The sequence below is a fragment of the Natator depressus genome, chromosome 27 (assembly GCF_965152275.1).
Source record: "Natator depressus isolate rNatDep1 chromosome 27, rNatDep2.hap1, whole genome shotgun sequence".
Lineage (NCBI taxonomy): Eukaryota > Metazoa > Chordata > Testudines > Cheloniidae > Natator > Natator depressus.
Genome location: NC_134260.1, coordinates 9,405,216 through 9,426,566, shown reverse-complemented (window position 1 = coordinate 9,426,566; position 21,351 = coordinate 9,405,216). Strand labels below are relative to the sequence as shown.

Sequence of the window (21,351 nt, the reverse complement as noted above, 5' to 3'; positions counted from 1 at the left end):
TGATGGCATGGCTAATGTGATTAGGTCCTATGATGGTGTCACTTGAATAAATATGTGGACAGAGTTGGCATCGGGCTTTGTTGCAAGGATAGGTTCCTGGGTTAGTGTTTTTGTTGTGTGGTGTGTGGTTGCTGGTGAGTATTTGCTTCAGGTTAGGGAGCTGTCTGTAAGCGAGGACTGGTCTGTCTCCCAAGATCTGTGACACTGAGGGATCATTTTTCAGGATAGGTTGTAAATCTTTGATGATGCGCTGGAAAGGTTTTAGTTGGGGGCTGAAGGTGACAGCTAGTGGCGTTCTGTTATATTTCTAGAAATAGGGATAATATTTAAGCATTGTCTATGCTAGAAAGGATTTTCTGGTATAACTATACCAGCAAGGCCCCATCTCCCTGCAGTAGAAGTGCAATGTATAGCTCCTACCCAGCTTCCCCCCAAAAATATGATTTTTTTGCCAACATAACTGTGTCTACACTAAGGCTTTTTGCTGGTATAAAAATGCTATAATGGCAAAAGTTTCTAGGGTGGGTCTGGCCTTAACTAGAATATCCCATAAGACTGTTGAGAGGGTTTTTTTTGCTTGTTTCTTTGAAAAAGTACTCTGAGATCTTCCTATTGCCATATGGTGCTAATGAAATATAAACAACATCAAGTATTATTTTAGCGATAAACAAACCTCACAATGACCTTTTAGCTCATTAACTAAAAAGAAAAAAGAAAAGGAGTACTTGTGGCACCTTAGAGACTAACCAGTTTATTTGAGCATTTATTTTAGCTCATTAACGGTTTACCCATACCAATAAGAAATCTATTTAATTTAGTGGGAATTGCCATTTTAAAAATCTAATAACATTTCCCCCATTTCTATTAATCTTTTTCATTATTCGTGACTGGCACACAAACGTTCCATTTGACAGAGTTCTCTCCTTCTCAGGTTTGTAACAGCAGAATGTAACAAAATAATAAATAAATAGTTATTAATGTAGATTTTACTTAATCTATTAGGCATATTGCAAAAATTAATGGGTTATGCCTACAATCTATATAGGAAGTATTATTATCCTTATTTGAAAGGTGGGAAAAGTGAGACATAGAAAGGTAAAGTGACTTTATCACACAGCATCTCAATGCCAGATTAAGGAACAGCAAAGTGTGAAAATAGTAAAGGGGGAACTGGGGTTCCTAGCTTTTTGTTTATTTTTGCAAAATTTCACCCTAATCATTACTATGGGCAAAATTTTCAAAAGCGCCTAAGTGACTTTCTATAGTAGCCTATATAATCATGGACCATTTTTTAAGCCCTTGAAATTTGACTTTTTTGTGTTGGCTCACTGAAATATGAAAGAGCTATAATTTGTGAGTTCTCATGTGAAAAGTACCCTAAGGCCCCAAACCTACAATAAGCACTGGTCTCCTAGTGACGTGCTCCATCCACCAACTCACGGTGCCACCCCAAGCTGGGTAAAAAAGAACTCAGGAGCCCAGTTTCCCAGTCCCCCTGACAGCCCCTGTCCTACCCCGCCTCAGCAGCAGATACCCGACTGAGTCTGGAGGAGACAGAGCCCAGGGATGAAGCCCCCGGTGGTCAGAAAGAGAGGAAGGCAAGGTGCAGTACCGAGACCACAATACCTCACTCTCCCACCTCCCAAAGGGAAATCGTCGATACTCACCGATCTACTCCCACCGAATCGATCAATGAAACCAGCAAGGGGCTCTAGTGACAGCATCCAAGATGGCCGGTCATGGCCTCAGAGGCAGTCGGGGCCTGCCCCAATCCATCACAGACATCAGGCTCCTTGGAACACATCGTGTCCGAATCCCCAGCGTCCCTTCAAACTTTGAGCGCCAACAGGGTCGAATCCTTCTTAATGCCCTAAACCAAGATGGCGGGCTGCCCCCCCACCTGGAAATGTCAGTGCCCACATCCAAAATGGCTGCCACCAGCGTCATCGTCAACAGAGCCTGACTCTACCTGTCCGAATCCAAGATGGCGGCGGCTGCTGGCGTGAGGTTAGATGCGAGTCACGTGACGGGGGGTGTGGACCGTGTCCCGGCGGAAGCGTGAGGGACCTAGCTGGAAACGGGGTCTGTTGGCGGTGGAGGAGCGGCCTGGCGCGGAGTGACCGTCAGCGGGATAGAACGAGAGACACGGCTGTCACCACGGAGCCCACCGGTGCTAACGCGGCGGCTACCGCCGCTTCCCGGGCCGGGGGCACCGGAGAGCAACCGCCTTCGCTGCCCCCGCCCCCACCAAGGATGCCGCGCAGGAAGGTGAGTACAGGGCCGGGCAGGCTGGAAAGGCCCTCGGGAGGGACAAGGGGTTAGACCGTGTTTGCCCCCCACCGAACAGCCCCCTACAGGCATGAAAACCGAGCGAAAATAGCGGCCTTCAGCCCCCGGCACCCGCCCCTCTTGCAACCTTAATGGCTCCCCAGTAGGGCCTGCTGAGCACTGATTGGTCATCGCTGCTATCACTCATCGCCCCAACGGTCATCTTTTCCCCTTCCCCCTCTTGGGGAACGTTCCGCCTTTTTGCCTTTCTGATTGGACACCTACTTGGAGACCTGGTCCTTGATTGGCTCCTCCTGACGGCACTGCTGGACGCTGATTGGACGACATTGCTGCCCGTCTCTCCCTCCCACCGTCCTCTCCCCACGCGTGCCTTGTTTCTCCCGTTCGCTTTCCCTTCCCTCCCATTCAGTCCGCCCTCCCTTAGTGGCTGGTTCTGTGGCAGCGAGGTGCGCGCGGATAGGCCGGAATTTCCCGTCCGTCACGCCCGGGGGCCGCGCCGCTTTCTCACTCATGTTTCTATTGGAGAGGATTCCTCTCCGCCCCTCCCCTCTTCCGCCGTGATTGGTTGGACGCTGCGGGGGAGCGCGCCCGAGCGAGCGGTAACGCAGCGGGGGCAAAACAAAGCGGCTGCGGCAGGGGTAGGTAGGGGCACCCCACCCCCAAGCCAGGGACAGGGGCGCAGCGCTGGATTTCGTCTCCGTTACTCCCCCAGATTGCCTTGCCCTTCCCCCCGTGGGCTCCTCTAGGGCACCCCCAGGCCAGGATTGCTGCGCCCCCCCCCGTGGGCTCCTCTAGGGCACCCCCAGGCCAGGATTGCTGCGCCCCCCCCCGTGGGCTCCTCTAGGGCACCCCCAGGCCAGGATTGCTGCGCCCCCCCCCCGTGGGCTCCTCTAGGGCACCCCCAGGCCAGGATTGCTGCGCCCCCCCCCCGTGGGCTCCTCTAGGGCACCCCCAGGCCAGGATTGCCTTGCGCCCCCCCCCGTGGGCTCCTCTAGGGCACCCCCAGGCCAGGATTGCCTTGTGCCCCCCCGCCGGCTCCTCTAGGGCACCCCCAGGCCAGGATTGCCTTGCGCCCCCCCGCTCCCCCCGTGGGCTCCTCTAGGGCACCCCCAGGCCAGGATTGCCTTGCACCCCCCCCCCCCCCGTGGGCTCCTCTAGGGCACCCCCAGGCCAGGATTGCCTTGCCCCCCCCCCCCCCCCGTGGGCTCCTCTAGGGCACCCCCAGGCCAGGATTGCCTTGCGCCCCCCCGCCATAGGCTCCTCTAGGGCACCCCCAGGCCAGGATTGCCTTGCGCTGCCGCCCCCCCCCCCCCGCCATAGGCTCCTCTAGGGCACCCCCAGGCCAGGATTGCCTTGCGCTGCTGCCCCCCCCCCCCGCCATAGGCTCCTCTAGGGCACCCCCAGGCCAGGATTGCCTTGCGCTGCCGCCCCCCCCCCCCGCCATAGGCTCCTCTAGGGCACCCCCAGGCCAGGATTGCCTTGTGCTGCCCCCCCCCCCGCCATAGGCTCCTCTAGGGCACCCCCAGGCCAGGATTGCTGCGCCCCACACCATAGGCTCCTCTAGGGCATCCCCAGGGCAGGATTGCCTTACTCCCCACTAGAGCATCCCCACCCTAGGGTTGCCTTACTGTCCTCTAGAGCAGTGGCTCTCCATCGTTCCAGACTACTGGACCCCCCCCTTTCAGGAGTCTGATTGGTCTTGCGCACCCCCAAGTTTTGCCTCACTTAAAAACGACTTGCTTACAAAATCGGACCTAAAACCACAAAAGTGTCACAGCCCCACTAGTATTGGAAAGTTGCTGCCTTTCATTTTTACCATATAATTATTATATAAATCAACTGGAATATAACTAGTGTCCTTACATTTCATAGAGCAGTATAAACAAGTCATTGTATGAAATGTTAGTTTGTACTGGCTTCACTAGTGCTTTTTATGTAGCCTGTTGTAAAACTAGGCAAATATCTGGCTGAGTTGATGTACCCCTTGGAAGACCTCTTTGTCCCCTCTCAAGGGTACAGTACCCCTGGTTCAGAACCACTGCTCTACAGCACCCCCGTCGCAGGATTGCCTTACTCTTCCCCCATACTCTCCTCTATACCATCCCACACAGGACTACCTTGCTCTTCCCCCATACGGTCCTCTATAGTATCCCTTTGCATTGGGCTGCATTAATTCCCCTCTCCAGGCACTCTCCTGTACCGCCCCGATTGCCTTAGCTCTCCCCATTCTTGTGTCTATGCCACGCTCCTACAATTGGCCTTATTTCTTCCCCCGTATTTCACTGTATGTCATATATGCACCCGCAATGTGTGCTGCTTTAGATATTCCTGCTATAGTGTACCACTCCCACAGGACTGCCTTTATCTCACCCCTCCCCCATACCTCCCTCTACACTACATCATTGTGCACTGCCAAAGCTCACCCTTGATGGACTTCATCAGCTATCCCTTATGCTCCCCTCTTTACCCCCTCAGATTCTCCTGGGCTCCTTCCCAAATCCCAGGGTTGTGTAGCTGGGACTCCCTGTATATAGGAGCATCTAGAAGACTCAAGGTGATGCACCTGCATTCATCAACCTGCCATGGCATGAAATCCTGCATGTTCACTCAGTCCTGGGCTTTCTTTCACATCACTCCTGCTCTGGACCCCAAACCCTGCTCCAGTGGGGCAAGTGAATGGTCATTTGGTCAGAACATGTAGTCTTGGGTCCCGTCTTCCCCACTGCTAACTCTGCCAGTGCTTGCACATCACTAGGATGCACTGGGCCTTGGCTCTACTTCAAGTATGTTCTTCTTAAATGAAATTGGTGCCATCTGTAGCTTTATGGACTTGATCTGTTTGCAAAAAATCTTGTATTATGGATGGTACTGTCTGATATCTCATGTTTATAGTACTAAAGCGTGCTTTTCCTCCAGAGCAAACTACCTGAATGCCATTAGTTTGTTTTTGTTGTGTATTGAAATTATCTTATTTCTAATATTAATGCAAGTAGAAGTGCTCCTGTGCTAATGTCTGGGTCTGTGGTGTTACAGAGGAATGCAGGCAGTAGTTCAGATGGAACCGAAGACTCCGATTTCTCTACAGATCCTGAGCACACGGACAGCTCTGAAAGTGATGGCACGTCGCGAAGATCCGCCCGTGTGACCCGCTCCTCAGCCAGGCTCAGTCAGAGCTCTCAAGGTAAATGCCTTTCTTCCTAACCCCACCAGAAGCAGCTGGCTGGGCAGTCACAGTATTCTTGGCTTGGTATTACTTAAAGGAATTTTAGTGAATCTATACCTTCACATTAGTTAATCCCATTCATTATTTTTTCTCATTGAATACAGGTGTGCCAGGGAAAGGAACAAAGGCATTGCAAGGGGGAGGGATAGCTCCGTGGTTTGAGCATTGGCCTGCTAAACCCAGGGTTGTGAGTTAAATCCTTGAGTGGGCGATTTAGGGATCTGGGGCAAAAAGTGGGGATTGGCCCTGCTTTGAGCAGGGGGTTGGACTAGATGACCTCCTGAGGTCCCTTCCAACCCTGAGATTCTATGATTCTAAATGAGGCTGTTCAATCTAATGATTAACCAGGGGGTTGGAAGTCTGACCTCCTATCTATTCCCTGATCTGAGAGGTAGTGTTGTCTAGTAGTTCAAGGCACTGGCAGTTGGAATCCTTAGGTTCTATTCTTAGCTTTGCCACTGATTTTCTGAGACCTTTAGAAAGTCACTTGACCTCTCTAACTCAGTTTCCTTATGTGTGTAATGGATGCTCCCTACCTAATACAAACGTTTGTGATGCTCAGTTTAGTGGTTTTGGTGCACTTAAAGATTCTTAAGCATGTAATTATATAGAAGTGCTAAGTATCATTCACATGAAAGAAATCTTGGGAACTTTCAAAGTCGCTTGAGTTATTTTAAGGAACAGCTGTTTGTATTGTAATCAAAAGAAATGTTCAAAACATGCCTTTGCATAAAAAGGCCTGGCACACCTGGAATTCGCTGTTCTGTTAAGGCTTCATTGTAACCATATCCCTGAAACTGGACCTCAGGGCTTTTTCTCCTGAATTTTAGCTTAGTAATATCACTAAGCTCTTGGATACCATGGTGATGAGAACAGCATATAAATAACTAGACAGAAAGAGGGAAGTTGGTATTTGGAGACTTCAGGCTGCTTGGAGGTGCTCAGAAATGGAAGTTGAGGCTCTGTGCTGTGAGGAGGAGTGTATTTTCTGATTAGTTGAAAGCCTTTTGTATAATGGAGTGTAATCAATATATTGTGTCAGTAGGATATATTTTGCATGTTTCTACATTTTTGGCATCTAGACTGAGGGTATGTTTTACTTTTCCAATTTCTCATAGTTGATTTAAGGACTGCTGTTCTTGGCTGACACTAATTAAAAGGAAAAAAACATTTTTTTTTGCCGGAGAATTTGCTACATGAGAAGGTGGTAACGCTGGAAGGTTACATGCAGGGTCCCAATTCTACTGCCTTGCACCAAAAGCAGCTGTGGTATACAGAGGGCTGATCTAACTAGTAATGAGTCTCATCTTCATAGGCAGCTTTTTCTCTTTCTCAGTGGGAGGTTGTTTGTAACCATTGGCTAAATGATGGAGTACAGAGCAAGTTGACTTTGTGCCTGATTCCTCAGATTGTTGGTGGCTCATAGTGTCTGTAAAACTGGGAAAGAGGGCAGCTTAGACAAACAGAACAGATCTCGATGTCAGTAGATGTATCAATGGTGTTGGAAGAGAGACCTTGCTGTTGGGGTCAAGCTGTCAGATGATGTTGAACCTGTAGTTTAGGTTGTTGATAGGAGCAGAATCAGAGGTAATTTGACCCTGGCTTTGGGGTCAGGCGGGGAGGCAGTTTAGTGATTGGTAGTGGTTGTCCTCAATTAAATTTGTTTGTTGTTTTTTTTATTAAACTAGATTCCAGCCCGGTTCGTAATCCGCCATCCTTTGGCACAGAGGAGCCTGCCTATTCTACTAGGAGGGTGACCCGCAGTCAACAACAACCCACCCCTGTGACTCCAAAAAAATACCCACTCCGACAGACCCGCTCATCTGGATCGGAAACAGAGCAAGTGGTCGACTTCTCCGATAGAGGTACGGGAGCGAGGTGTGGCTTTGAATGCTTGCAGGACGATGTCAGCTGAGTGGTGTGCTTTCCCTCAGAGACGAGCCCTATGAGACTGAGGGTTTAACACAGGGCCCTAAGGATAAGGGTTTGCAGCAGGTGGCTGTGTGTTGTATGAAGTCACGTAATTCATTTCTTTGTAAGCTTCCCTTCATGCAAATCTATAACGTCTCAACTCTTATTCAGATACCAAAAATGCAGTGGATCATGACGAGTCTCCGCCGCGCACCCCAACTGGGAATGCCCCCTCTTCAGAGTCTGACATAGATATATCCAGTCCAAATGTGTCCCATGATGAGAGCATTGCCAAGGACATGTCCATGAAGGATTCTGGAAGTGACCTGTCTCACCGCCCCAAGCGCCGCCGCTTCCATGAAAGCTACAACTTCAACATGAAGTGTCCCACACCTGGTTGCAACTCCCTAGGTAAAGCCAGCTCCAAGATTAGTTCCTCTCCCTTCCATTTCTGACATTGGGCTCAGTAGCCCACGTTTCACAGGGTTGAGAACCCCACTGGGTGGAGTTGCATGTCTCCGCTGCATGCACTTTATTGGGATCAGGATATTTGTTGAAATAGAAAACCACTTGGGGGGAATGGAACACGCCAGCAGTACATATTTTCAGGGGTGTCTTTTGGCCAGAAATGGTTGAGGGTGGTGTGGAGAAGGAAAAAATTGGCACTCTAACCATCCATTCTCAGGCTTTTCGAGTTTCTCTATCTGCACCCAGATCAGTGGAGTTCTCATGATGCACTATCACTTGTACAAAAAGCTCTGTGTTTACTGCAAAATTCTCTGCAGAGTTGGGCCTGGAAGGTCAATGGAATATTCTTCTAGGTCAGTAGTTGATATCCGTCTGTTAGTAGTGACTAGTTGCCATGCCACCTGTTGGCTCTTGGGCATATGTGGAAATAGTTTTGATCTTGTTTCAGTTTCCTCCTACACAAACTTCAGTTGCCCCCTTTTTAATAGTTTCTCAGCAAAGAGAGCAACTGAATGGGCTATGGAGTTTGAAATACCCTTTCTCACTTGAGGTGGTCAATGCGTGTCAGTGCTGTGACAGGATAGCATGGAGGAAGCTTGCCCTGCTGCTGTCTGAATGTTGTCTGTTCTGTGAACAAATGCAATCTGCACTAAATTCACTTTGAAGCAAAATGAAAAAACCCTGTTTATATTGATATCTTGCGGTATTCTGGATGGAACATCAGTGAAATTTGTTGGTTCCAATCCTAGTAAATCCTTTTGGAATTCTTGCACCCTGCAGTGGAGGGGTGAGAGTGGAGGGGAATGGATGTGATGTGAAGGGAAAGTGATCTGTCAGAAAGAAGATGGGTCTTCAACATAAAGGCTTGGGGAAAATATAGGCTCCTGGAGGTAAGACCCTTGTTACTGCCAGAAGCGGGGTACTTGGAAGGAAGATGATCTAACCTTATAATGTGGTGTAGTGTGTATATTTGGGTTTCCTTTTTGGCCCCTACAGCTTATCTCTTGAATCATGAGATTTGTTCGTCCTGTTTTACGGGAATAAACTTATTTGGCCCCTCTTTGAAACCGAGCCACCATGTCTAACTACCTGATCTAAAGTTGCTTTAATTATTGGCTTTTTTACTTACTGGCTGTAAGGTGTTTTTTCGCTGGTTCTCCACAGGACACCTAACAGGGAAGCATGAGAGACACTTTTCCATATCAGGATGCCCACTATATCATAACCTCTCAGCAGATGAGTGCAAGGTAACTTTCTCTCCTCTTCTGTTTTCATTCTGCTTTTACAGTACGAGATGTCAAGGCCTGTCATTAATACCCTAGGGTTAAACTGATGGTTGTTATGCTCCAAGTGTAGTCTCACTTCAGACATGAAACAGCCATGCATATTTGTGTCACAGTATGCATTCTGTATACTGGAATTCAAAGGGGAACTAGAAAAGACTGCTAACATGCTTTGAGGGCTTTGTTCTGATTTCCAGGTGAGAGCGCAGAGCCGAGATAAACAGATCGAGGAGAGGATGCTGTCCCACAGACAGGATGACAACAACAGGCATGCCACCAGACATCAGGTATGCATTCTCTGCATAAGCAGTGTTTCCCAATTCTAGGTGCAAAACCTCAATTCGGGCCTTCAGGCTTTTGTGACTAGAACTCTTGCGTTCCTCTCCCTGATTCATCTTTGAGATGGGCTTTTGTCCTGGGCTCTCATGCACCATTATCCTCTCTATTGTAATCATGAGATGAGGGTTTGGAGCAGCCCAAACCCTGGTTGCTGGTGAGAGCATGGGATGTGGCTGGCCCTGATTGCTATAGGAAACATCATAATCCAGCAATCTATTATAGTTGCACGAAATAGGCTGTGGCTGTTCTGAGAGATTATTCTCCGTTAGCGCTTTTTGAAATGCAGAGCAAATGTGTTTCTACAGAAACGCATTGGACAGTATACCTTCTGCTAAACCAAAGAGAGAGCCTTCAGTGGTTTATGCTTCTCAAATTTTGGACACATGGGTTCAAATCTAGATGAGTTTATCTTTGTAACAAGTTTGACCTGAGTCTGTTTCTAAGGAATACTTGTCCACATGATAAAATCCCACATAGACAGAGTATGGGTCTGTGCATTGAGATTGAGACGTACTAGCAGAGAAGTGCAGAGCCTGGGGAAGAAAGAGGACTCTGTCCTTTCCATGCCTGCGCTCTGCCTGACTCTAATCTGTGTTCTCTCATGAGCTTTGAAATTCATAAAACTCATTTAAACATTTTTTTTGTGGAAGATGCAGCTAGCACACGTTATCAACCCATTGCTCACGTAACATACTCTATATTCTTTTATGTTGCCTTGTGATTTCATGTTGCCCTTCCTAGCTACTGGTGGCAAGCAGTCAACTGAGCCTACCCTTCAGGGGAGAAAGACTTGATGAAAGGGGGAACACGTGGAATGTTGAGTCCTTTAGAACTGAAAGGATACGGGCAATGTCTGAAGTAAGCTAAGTGCATTGACTATTCCTAGTCTCTCTCTTTCAGGCACCAACAGAGAGACAGCTGCGGTACAAAGAGAAAGTAGCAGAGCTGAGGAAGAAAAGGAATGCGGGACTAACCAAGGAGCAAAAAGAAAAGTACATGGTATGACAGTAATATTTTTCTTTAGTTCCTTTCTATAGTATGCCACAAGCATATGGAGACTTGGCTTTCCACTCATTCTACAGAATGCTGGGCTAACAAGGCTGTGGGGATCAGCAGCCCAGGGTTGGCATAGATCATTCAGAGGTTTCAAGCTCCTAATATTTAATTGTTTCAGGAACACAGACAAACCTATGGCAACACCAGAGAACCCCTCTTGGAAAACCTGACTAGCGAGTATGACCTGGAGCTTTTCCGAAGAGCACAAGCACGGGCGTCTGAAGACCTGGTGAGACTCCTAATCCTTATCATGTCTGATAGCAGCAGCCTTTGCTTTTCCAAGAGCTGAATGTCCCCAGAATCTGCAGTGTTTATGCTGATAAGTGAGTGTGTGTGACAAGAGCCTCTGAACCATGCAAAGTGTAAATGGCAATAGAATGCAGAGTGAAACATCTTCAAAATAAGAGCCAAGTCAGTGGAGTTACACCAGGGCTGACTGTCTTCCTGTATTTACGTCTTAAAAATATAACGAGTCTAGAGGTGTCTGACAACCATGAATTTGTCCACGGCAGAGCTGGAGCTGTGCATTTCCAGTCTTGGACATTGCAAGAGCTCTGAGGCAAGAGAGTGATTCGGTCCCATTTATTAAGTGCTCATTTGCAGCTTTCCTCCTGTGAGAGAAGACCAATGTGTTCCTGGGCAGAATGGGCAACAGCTTCACACATTGAAACAATAGCTGAGTATTGATTGAGTTGAGAGTTTAAAATGCTGTGCAAGAGGCCAGCCTATCAGCCCGCTGCCATCCTGGAGTTCAGAACTGTGTCTTAAGCTAGACTGATAAGGGCTTCTTGAGATGCCACTTCCCACCCGTTAAAGCTGATCCAGAAGCAATTTTGATGGTCCCTGGCGGTAGCTTGGGGCCACCTTGACCAGAATGGTCAATTGCCCTTTTCCCCTTGTGGGAGGGAGAAAATACAAAGTGGCATGGAGAGTAAATTTGCTTTCAAGTTAACAATACAAGGTAAGGTTGAGTGATGTGAGGTCCTGGAGATCACAGGCCATACCGGCATGACAAGAAACTTGTTAATATGTGTCAGGCTAGAGGGGAAGCATGGAAGGGCTCCTTGGGGATTTGCATTTTGTAAGATGGTTCTGGAAGAAGCTCACAGAAGGGAAATAAATGTTTGTTTTTCCTTTTCCTTTTTTATTACATTTCCGCTGTTCCTTCCGCTGATAGGAGAAGTTGCGGCTTCAAGGCCAGATCACAGAAGGCAGCAACATGATTAAAACAATTGCCTTTGGCCGCTATGAGCTGGACACCTGGTATCATTCTCCCTATCCAGAAGAATATGCTCGGTTGGGACGCCTCTACATGTGCGAGTTCTGTCTCAAATACATGAAGAGTCAGACAATACTACGCAGACACATGGTAAATCCTTGGTGGTCGTTGCCCAGTTCCTTAGGTTTAGAGATTGGAAGTATAATGAAAACACATCAAAACAAAGGAGCTGTTTTGGGCTCTAGTAGTCCATTTTGGAGCCTGCCTGCCAGAATGCTAAGTGCTCTGCACAGCTTTGAAAGGAAGACAGGTTTTCTCAGATTGCCTTAATCCCTGGGCCAGCTGGATGGACCTCAGTGGAGTAGGAGTTGGGGCTGGGAATCCAGTTTCTCATTATAGCTGAACAGGAATGAATGTTTCCCTGTTAGGAACACTTATTTTATATCCAAGAGGCTCTTTCTGCTTTCGAAGCAGCTGCTAGAGCAGTATTGTTACCCTAACTTTGACTGTCATTTTCTTGTAGGCAAAATGTGTCTGGAAACATCCACCGGGGGATGAAATTTACCGCAAAGGCTCTATTTCGGTGTTTGAAGTGGATGGGAAAAAGAACAAGGTAACTGGAATTGCAGTGGTGGCACAGTCTTGCTTCTGACGTTCACATTTCTAATGCACTTTATATGTCACCTGCCTCACACTGTAGAGAAGCAGGAGATGGGATGGCCTCTTTCCCTCTGATTCCAGAAGGGGTGTTAGTGCCTACACTGCCCCTTCTCTCAGTGCTAGCCGTTATCTCAGTGCACTGGTTGGTTCTTGCAACAGTGCCCCTGAATAATGTCTATCTGCATCTTCCTTGTGGCTGTTGTTTGGCCCTCCTGCAGATCCATGGTTCCAGCGGCTTGTTCACATACAAGTACAGTAGCCGCTGTCAGCTGTATGTTCAGTTCCCCTTCTGAACCTTAATGAGGCCCCTCAGTTCCTGGACTCATGCCACCGCTACCTGTCTCCCATACAGTTACGAATGTTATAAACTGCAGCGGAGCAGCCCAGTCCATTGCTGGTTAGAGCATTCACAGTTGACTAGCGTGTAGTATGTACTGGCAGCTACAACTGAGGGCTTAGTCTAGTGAAGTGGTACAGCTGCCTCCAAATGGCTAGAGCCATTGCTACAGTGGAAAACCCTTCTAAGCCCTGCTAGAAACTGGATAATGAAGCTGTTTTGAGAAGACACTCATTTGGTGGAAGAACAGATCTACTCTAATCTGTATTTTGTTACAGTTCCCATCCTTTCAAAAGTGGAAGGGGTTCTCTTTCAGAGATGCTGCACCATGACAAACAGGTGTGTCAGATTCTCCTTCTGCTTCCAGATCTACTGCCAAAACCTGTGCCTGCTGGCGAAGCTTTTCTTGGATCATAAGACTCTGTATTATGATGTTGAACCCTTCCTCTTCTATGTCATGACAGAAGCTGACAACACTGGCTGCCACCTGATAGGGTATTTCTCCAAGGTCAGTAGAAATCAACCACCAATATATGTAAATCCTGTATTAATGCCATAGCTTAAGACAGAGGTCATCTGTGTAGGTCCTCACTCCTCGGTTTTCTACAAGTCCCAACATCCAAGTGTCCAGGAAGAGCTAAAATTTCAAAGCTAAACTACAAAAGCTTTTTCAGAAGCTTTGCTATTTAGCTTTCCTAATTGCTAGCAAAATCAAACTTTTGCAAAGAGACATTGTTATATTAAACTGTTTTCATAACCACTTGTATACAAGTTAGCTAGGATCTCATTGTCTCAAATGGAGATGAATTCCTTTGTGATAAATTTAGATTCATTTTCTAATAGTAGTTAGCACTTCTAATGCTTTTTATCCCTAGGGCTTTATAAAGCACTTTGAGATGGGAAAATATATCCATTTTATAGATGGGGAACTGAGGAATAAAGGTGAAGTGAATTGCCCACGGCCACAACACATGTCAGTGGCAGAACTTGGGGTAAAAGTCAGGTCTCCTGTCTCATAGTCCTGTGTCTTGTCTGCTCACCCATGTTGCCTCCTTAATAGACAGAAGTGTCTCTAGGCTTTTTACTTAATGCCTGTTACATCTTTGTGAAGCACACTTCCTAGCGGTCTTTACTTAAATGCAGTTTCTGTGGTGCAATTGTCCCGAGAGAGTAAAAATTTGCAGCAAATGAAAGCCATTTGAGAGTAGAATAGTCTCCCAAGGAAAGTGTTGGAAGCTCCATCTCTTAAACCACCTAAATTATGACTGGATAAAGAACTGAAGAAACATAAAGAAATATCCTGTGTTGGCCTGCGGATTACGTTGTCCTAATGGGTCTTTTCCCTCATCAAACTTTTTGCTAGTGCAGAGTGTATATCATTCTTGTGCAGTGTTAACTTTATGTTGCATGTGCAATTAAGAAGGTTGTTGGATTCAGAACAGAGATTGCTGTGCCAGCTAATGACCTGGCAGTTGTTTTAAATCAACAGTCTCTTACGACAAGGCTCTATGTGCCTTCCATCCTACTCCCAGCAATCATGAGAGTGGGGGTCCAGTTTAATGGTTAATACAGTAATAAATTCTAAGCCAGCTTGGTGGCTGGAGGACGCTCGTATCAAAAGTTAATTGTCAGGCTGGCTATTACACTGCTGTTTCACTCAACTTCTGTTGCGTCAGCTGTGCTGCCTTGTTTGGCCTGCCGCAATAGCGATGTACTTGCTGTTTGTGCAGATTGAGACCTGCTGATCTCATTTCTCCCTCTTCTCGCTTTCAGGAGAAGAATTCTTTCCTCAACTACAATGTGTCTTGTATTCTGACGATGCCCCAGTACATGAGGCAGGGTTATGGCAAAATGCTCATCGACTTCAGTAAGTATATGGAAAAGTTATGGCAAAATCTTTCAGCAGTGTCTGTGAAATGAGGCAAACCCTCTATCTTCAAGAGTTCAGCTTTTGTCTCTATACTGTATTCCTTCCTTGACCTTTGAGAAGCAGAGAAATGCACAGCTGAGTCAGATAAGGTTCCTTCAAACCAAGCTTGTACATAGTGTATCAGTGCCCTTGACTCCCAGAAGAGCTGTTGAGCACACGCTTTTGCCTGTGTGTTTCAGTGGGGCCATTCAGGGCAGGGTTGTAACAGATATGTGGGTGCAGAAGTGGCCAATCAAAAGAAGAGCCTTTAAGATAGATCACATCCAGGTACTGTTACTCCCTTTTAGGGAAACTTATGCTAACAAAACCTGCACAGTTGTCTCTTGTGGTTCTTTCCAAATGTGTCTCAGACTATACTGATGCAAGTCAGCAGTATTTCCTGGACTGAATTATAATTGCTCACCACTTAACAGGCTATAGTTGGTCTGTCTGTATGGAAAAAGACTTCTGAGCTGCATTTCCAGTGCTATACATAAGGTGGTAGTCAGGAGGCATTGACTTCCCCCGATTAACTATTTCTTGGTGAACTTGTGCAACACACATGTTGCTCATTGGGCATCCGTGATGACAAATCCCTGCAGTTAGCTGTAGCTAGCTGACAGTCAGGAGAGAGCCTGATATACTGTTAGTAAACATCTTCTCTTGCTCACAGGTTATTTACTCTCCAAAGTGGAAGAAAAGGTTGGCTCTCCAGAACGCCCGCTGTCTGACTTGGGCCTTATCAGCTACCGTAGTTACTGGAAGGAAGTTCTTCTTCGTTATCTGCATAATTTCCAAGGCAAAGAGATCTCTATCAAAGGTGTGTTCTAGTGCTAAATGAGCTAGTAGAGAATTTGTTCAGGAATGTTTCTGTGCTCTTTGTTCGTCACCCCTTTCCCCAAACCTGCAGTGACTGACGTTTCGCCCATTTTACCCTCATGGGTGAGTTGCTTTCTCTTACTGGGGTTCTTGAAGTGACATGGCTCCTCTAGACTGCAATTAGATGGGTTTTTGTCTTGCTGTCTTACGCCACTATTTTTTAAATTTAAGCTAGGTTGCTGGGTTTTGAAGGTTCACAACGCACCCACTTGTATGCCCTTAATTAAATGTTTATTTATTTATAAAAAGAAAAACAATGAGTGATAGGGATCAAAACAGCAGCTTGAAAGTCAGCATCATTGCACAGCTCAGTCTCCAGAAAAGCAAGACTGAATAACTAGGTACAAATGAGTAATGTTTTACGCCTTTGATGCTATGCAGATCTAGTTATTAAGAATGCAGCAGGCACATGGACTGCTGCTTAGCTCATGTCTATGCTTTCAAAAATCAACCCTCACAGCCACCCCTTGGGCGATAACAATTATTCCCATTTCACAGGTGAGGAAAGTGAAGCACGGAGGTGATGCCTTGTCTAAGGTCACATAGCAAGTCAGTGACACAGCTGGGAATGGACTCCGGGCTCCCAGTACCTGCTCTTACCACTAGATAACACTGCTTCCCTAATCATTGAGCAAGCTGAAGCAGAGGAATGAGTAAGGGCATTAAAGTTAAAGATCTCAGTATTCACAAGGCATCTTGTGGATATAGTTATGAAGGGTGGATACAGCATAACATGAAGTTGTATTTGAGAACTAAACAAGTACGACAGCTGCAGTCTTGAGGGAATTCCTTGGTGGTCTGGCCTGTTGCCTTCTATCCTCTTGTGGACTGTGATCTTGTTTTTCAGAAATCAGCCAGGAGACTGCAGTGAACCCTGTTGACATCGTTAGTACTCTGCAGGCACTTCAGATGCTCAAGTACTGGAAGGGCAAACACCTGGTCTTAAAGAGACAGGTAAGACTTCTGGTGTCTGCACCTGCACTTTTAGTTTCTTACAGTTCAGCTTTGTGTGTTAGGTCCATAGGATAACATCCTATCTTAATCTACATTCCCTATGCATTGTGTTGGGTTTTCTTGCACTTTGATTCTGGTGAGGGAACTTTCTAATCTTAAAGTGAAACAAAATATCTGATAAAGTGTCAGGTGGGTCCCCAGTCTGATTGTTCCCTCCTCTCCCCGACTAGTGTAGAAATCCTCTACTTTTTAACCACCTTCTGTGGTGGTTTTTGACATAGGGAAATTCCATTGCTAGTCTTAAGCAAGTAAATCCTCAAACCCAGCTCCCTTCTTTACTGTTTTTTTTATTTCCCCTTCCTGGGGCTCTCACCTGCAGGTGAAGACAGCCCGACCTATGTTATCAGTGGAGTTGCTAGAAAGTAATATGGGCTGCTCCATTCACAATGTGTCATCTCTGTGGTACCAAGCAGATGGTGCGCAGGTCATCTCCAAAGTGTTGGACTCACATGTGGGTTGTCCAATGGATAATTCACATCAGTTATTCTCTTTGGTTTAACCTGCCCTTTCATGCTCTCTTTCTCAGGATCTGATTGACGAATGGATAGCCAAAGAGGCAAAAAGATCAAACACCAATAAGACAATGGATCCCAGTTGTTTGAAATGGACCCCTCCCAAGGGAACTTAACTGGCCATCACTCCAGAAGCCAGTGAAGAACCCCAGCAGTAGGAAGTACCCTAGGGATCTCTGTTGTATCTGTTGCTGTTGTGATTGGCTGGTACAGTACCCTCCAGGAAGATCAGTTCCCCTTGGTACTGTTCTGGCCCAGATCTTTTCTGCACACCACAGATGCTGGTTCTGAGGAACTTTATGTTTCGGCCTCAATGAGGTTGCAAGGATTGGATCTGTATAGGACCCAAGCACTGGCCCAAGGAGTTCTGATATCTGGTACTGTACCTGTCCAGTCACTGGTCCTGCCCTCGTTCTTATTCCAATGAGGTTGTGTTGTGTCCTATAATCTGTTTGTGTTCCTTCCTGCAGGCACTCTGCTTTCTAAGTAATGGACAGGACAGCTTCTGTGGCCTTTGAACAAGGTCTACAAATCTGTTCTCCAAATTATTCTGTCAACGTTTTGTTTGGGAAAAGGGTTGTAAAACTGCATCCAAGCAGGTTCCCAACATGTTGCCAGTTTACTGACTTTAGCATTGTTACAACTAACCCTGTCTGATGAACTTCCTTACCCCATGTATCAATTAGTTTCAGTAAGACAGCATGACACCTCTTTAAAGAGAGCTTCCCCACATAATATACCGGGTCTTCATGTAACAAAAACTGACTGCTAATATTGTACACTCTGAAGCTTGCACAACTTGCACCTGTCATTGAGTGGTGTGATCATTGGTGTTACACTGGAAGAGTCCAGATTAATAGTGTGAGAGCACTGTGATGTGACATACTGTTTGAGAGTAGCCCTTTTGGGTGTGGCAGGCGCTCCTGAGTTTAGTATCATGGCAGTACAGGCCTCTGAGGTCAGATATCACTAGTTTCCTTGTTGCTGGAGTTGGTGGTTTCCTTTACACATATAGAAACGAGTTTAGTGTATTTCAACTTAGTCGTTCTCTTAAAACAGTCTTTGAATTGTAGCTTTTTGAAAAGTCTCTCTCTATATTAAAGGAATAAAATATTAATTTCAGGTGAATTTTTGATAACCTTGTCCAAACAGCCACACCAAGTCTATAAAGCAATATCATCAGTTGTTGGATTGTCTAAAGCATACATTCTGTGCATCGACAGTGGCTCCGGTTAGCTGTATGGATGGTTGCTTTTCTGTTAACAGTACATCCTGTCTGTTCTTGTAGAACAACAGTGACCCCCCCACCCCCCCATACACACAAACACACCCCTCTGCACTACCAAAAGAAACCTCCATAAAATGGCTTTCAAGTATAACCGCTGTCCTTGTTCCATGCGTTTCCTATCTATTGCCTGCAAGGGGACAGGTGTGAGGTGAGTGATAGCTGCATTTAGACCCTTCCTATGATCTCTTGTTCTGTGGTGTCTGAAATGAAGCACTTACCATGTGCTGGTAAGTAAGGGCCATTTCTTGTTAATCGCTGACCGTTCCCAGTGTGGATAAGTTCTCTACAGGCCCTTTCATGTTGGGCTGTGCCTTTTTCTTTGCCTCCCTAAATAAATAGATCTTGGCACAGGTTTTATATCTTTGTGGGCATTACTGAGGATTGCTGTCAAGGGCCCTTGGATCCTACGTTGTAGCTGAAGACATACTCTTGGAACCATCTGGCAGGGTGGAACTCTGGGGAGTGGGGAAGAAGGCCAGTCATGTACACAAGCTAAACCCTGTTCCCCTGATGTGGTAGAATGTGCTATTCCTGTATCTACTTCTCAATAAAGCATGTTCTCTGCTCAAGTCGTCAATTCCTTCCTTTTAGTTTTCCTGAGCAGTGGGGATTTAAGGTGGCTCTTCTGTTGAGTTGAGACTGCTTTTTCCATTCCTAACATGTAAGATACTTGAATTTTGAACCTTCCTTTATGTGTCATTGTAATGGGGATAGTGACCGAAGCAGACTTCAGGTTGGCTGCATTAAAAATGTCCTAGATCCTGTGTTAGCTTTGTTTAGAAATGCCTCTCTGTGGTGGATGGTGCTGTTGGGAGTGTATAACTCTAATGTACGATAGCTCCAAGACCGTACTTCCAACGTTCATACCAAGTCTGACTGTAGTGGCCCCCAAAGTTGTTGTAAGAAGGGAGGAGCTTCCTAGGACTGATGGTCCTAGTTGGTTACCCTAGCAGTTCTTCCATGACCATGGCACCTTTTGGTCTCCTGTTCTCTGCTGGTGGCACACAGTTTAGCCTCCTGAGGACTGAAGTGCTTTAGTCTAAGGGAAGTCTTCAGGCTTAATATACGGGTATCTGGCTGTTGATAATTAATGGGCTGTGCTATAGAGGAGGTAAAATTCAGTGATCTAATGGTTCCTTCTGGCCTTAAACTCTTTGAAACCAGACCTATTTCTTCCCCCCAGGAGAGTTTTAAAGAACTAAGTCTCTGTCTTTTGAAGATCAAAAGTTTGAAGTTCAAGGCAGACCGCAAAGATTTTGAGCCTTTGCTACAATTTCTGATTTAAATTGGAAGCTAATGAAACCACTCTGGTCCCATCTCTCTCCAGAGGTTTGCTGTGGGAAGCAAATCACCCTGGGTTCCCCTTTTTTCTGCTTCCCTCTCTTACACTCTGGTTGGGATGAGCATCTGTGCACCTACCCTGTGTTGCCATCTGCTTATGTTACTCCATGAAGAGGAAGAGCCTTTGATCAGCAAGGAGAATATATGAAACCTTGATGATGATGATGAGTGCATTGCCAAATAGCTCTGCTGGCATCATTTCCCCACCCTTCTCCTATAGTGGAAGGGTTGGAGATTAGAAATAAGGGAATGTCTCACCTGTCTGGTACTCTTGCCATAGAAAATGACTATCGTGGAGAATTTGGCAGAGAACCATTGATCTTTGTAGCTGTACCAATAGATCACTGCCCCATTTATTAGACTACAGGGACAAGAGGAAATACTTAATGTGATGCTCAAGGCTTCTGTATGGATTGCACAATATTTGTGGGGGTGTAGAGGGGAGCGTCTCTTCTCTCTCAGCCAGCAGCTGTATGTATCTCTTGAGAGGAAGATGGTGCTGAGACACACTAATCTCTTTGAGCTGAAGCTGCTCTTGATTACAATAAAATTCTTCATACTCTTAATGGCTGAAAGTTTACTGAATGCAGTAGCCACCTAATTGCACTCTCCACCTTAGACTACAGAACACTGTGGCCTAACCTACCAGAGTGATGCACCTAACCCCCATTATAACACTGCTGAGCAATTGTTCTGTGTACAAATACAGAACAAAAAATATCTCCATCCCTGCCCAAGAAGAGGTGACTGAAAGCTTTTCAGGTGCTGCTTTTGTGCTTGCCCCAAAATGGGTGCTTATTGGATAATGAATTGAAATGGGAGATGGAGAGAAAATAAAGCTTTTGTGCCATATAAGTTGTGTACTTTAGTTATACAACTTTTATGTTCCCAATAGCTCCCTGCAGTCAGGTTATTAACTTACAAAAACTGAAGAAAGGATACTAGATAAGTGTTCTCTTCCTCTCTCGATTTTTAAGAACTTAAATTTCAGGCTTTATCACCTCAGCAGAAATAATGCAAAAAGGAAACCAAAGTGTGTATCTGTTGGTCTACAGGAGTAAGGAAGGGATGTACTAACCCTGTGCCCTGCTCCTCGAATGTGATGTAAAGAAAGCACCAACTCTTCCCAGCAAGAGCAATACATTTATACATCACAGCAGTTTGACAAAAGAAAAGACTCTAAAGTGCTTATCCGGTACTAGAAAGCACTGTGTCACTCCGTTCCTGGGATGTGAATAGACATGAGCAGACGGCGTAGCTATCCTAATCTAGTGCTTGTGAAGGAAAGGAGCGGCTGTTGGTCACTGATGGAGTGTCATGCTATGGCTGCCATGCAGGAAGTGGCTGGCTGTTGTCCCAGTCCTGTGTCGAATCTGTAGGAGGAGAGAAAAACACCTGCGTGAGGGAAGTCTGTTTGCATTGGTTTCCAGAGTAGCGAGGGCTTGTCTACACTTGAAGTGCTATAGCAGCACAGTTGTAGCACTGCAGCTGCACCACTGAAGCACTTTGGTGTCTGTAGATGCTACCTGTGCCAATGAGGGGTTCTCCCCTCGCTGTAGGTAATCCACCTCCCTCAGAGGCAGTAGCTGGGTCGACGGAACAATTCTTCTGTCAACATAGCGC

The 21,351-nt window shown here is 46.3% G+C and overlaps 2 protein-coding genes across 29 annotated transcripts in view; one reads left to right on the top strand and one right to left on the bottom strand.

Annotated features, from left to right (window-relative positions):
• FAM117A (family with sequence similarity 117 member A) overlaps positions 1-2,154 on the bottom strand; it is a 50,919-nt gene extending 48,765 nt beyond the window's left edge. For 4 of the 28 annotated variants that reach the window (XM_074940856.1, XM_074940883.1, XM_074940867.1 and 1 more), the window contains exon 1: positions 1,668-2,127. The gene's annotated coding sequence lies outside the window, so the exon portion shown is untranslated. Of the gene's footprint in view, positions 1-1,667 lie in introns of all 28 variants that reach the window. The other 24 variants (XM_074940878.1, XM_074940877.1, XM_074940880.1 and 21 more) reach the window with 16 other exon arrangements.
• Positions 2,013-18,916, top strand: KAT7 (lysine acetyltransferase 7). The gene is made up of 15 exons (XM_074940852.1): positions 2,013-2,268; positions 5,323-5,470; positions 7,201-7,377; positions 7,595-7,834; positions 9,056-9,138; positions 9,372-9,461; positions 10,414-10,512; positions 10,688-10,798; positions 11,747-11,938; positions 12,312-12,401; positions 13,153-13,293; positions 14,559-14,652; positions 15,368-15,514; positions 16,421-16,527; positions 17,114-18,916. The coding sequence occupies exons 1-15, from the start codon at positions 2,254-2,256 to the stop codon at positions 17,213-17,215; spliced, it is 1,836 nt and encodes a 611-aa protein (XP_074796953.1). The 5' UTR covers positions 2,013-2,253; the 3' UTR covers positions 17,216-18,916.
• Positions 18,917-21,351: the final 2,435 nt, after the last annotated feature.

Excerpts from the sequence above, each read along its gene's own strand:
- KAT7 (XM_074940852.1), top strand. Across the intron at positions 15,515-16,420 it reads CAAAGAGATCTCTATCAAAG|AAATCAGCCAGGAGACTGCA; the intron begins GTGTGTTCTAGT and ends CTTGTTTTTCAG. Across the intron at positions 16,528-17,113 it reads ACCTGGTCTTAAAGAGACAG|GATCTGATTGACGAATGGAT; the intron begins GTAAGACTTCTG and ends TCTCTTTCTCAG.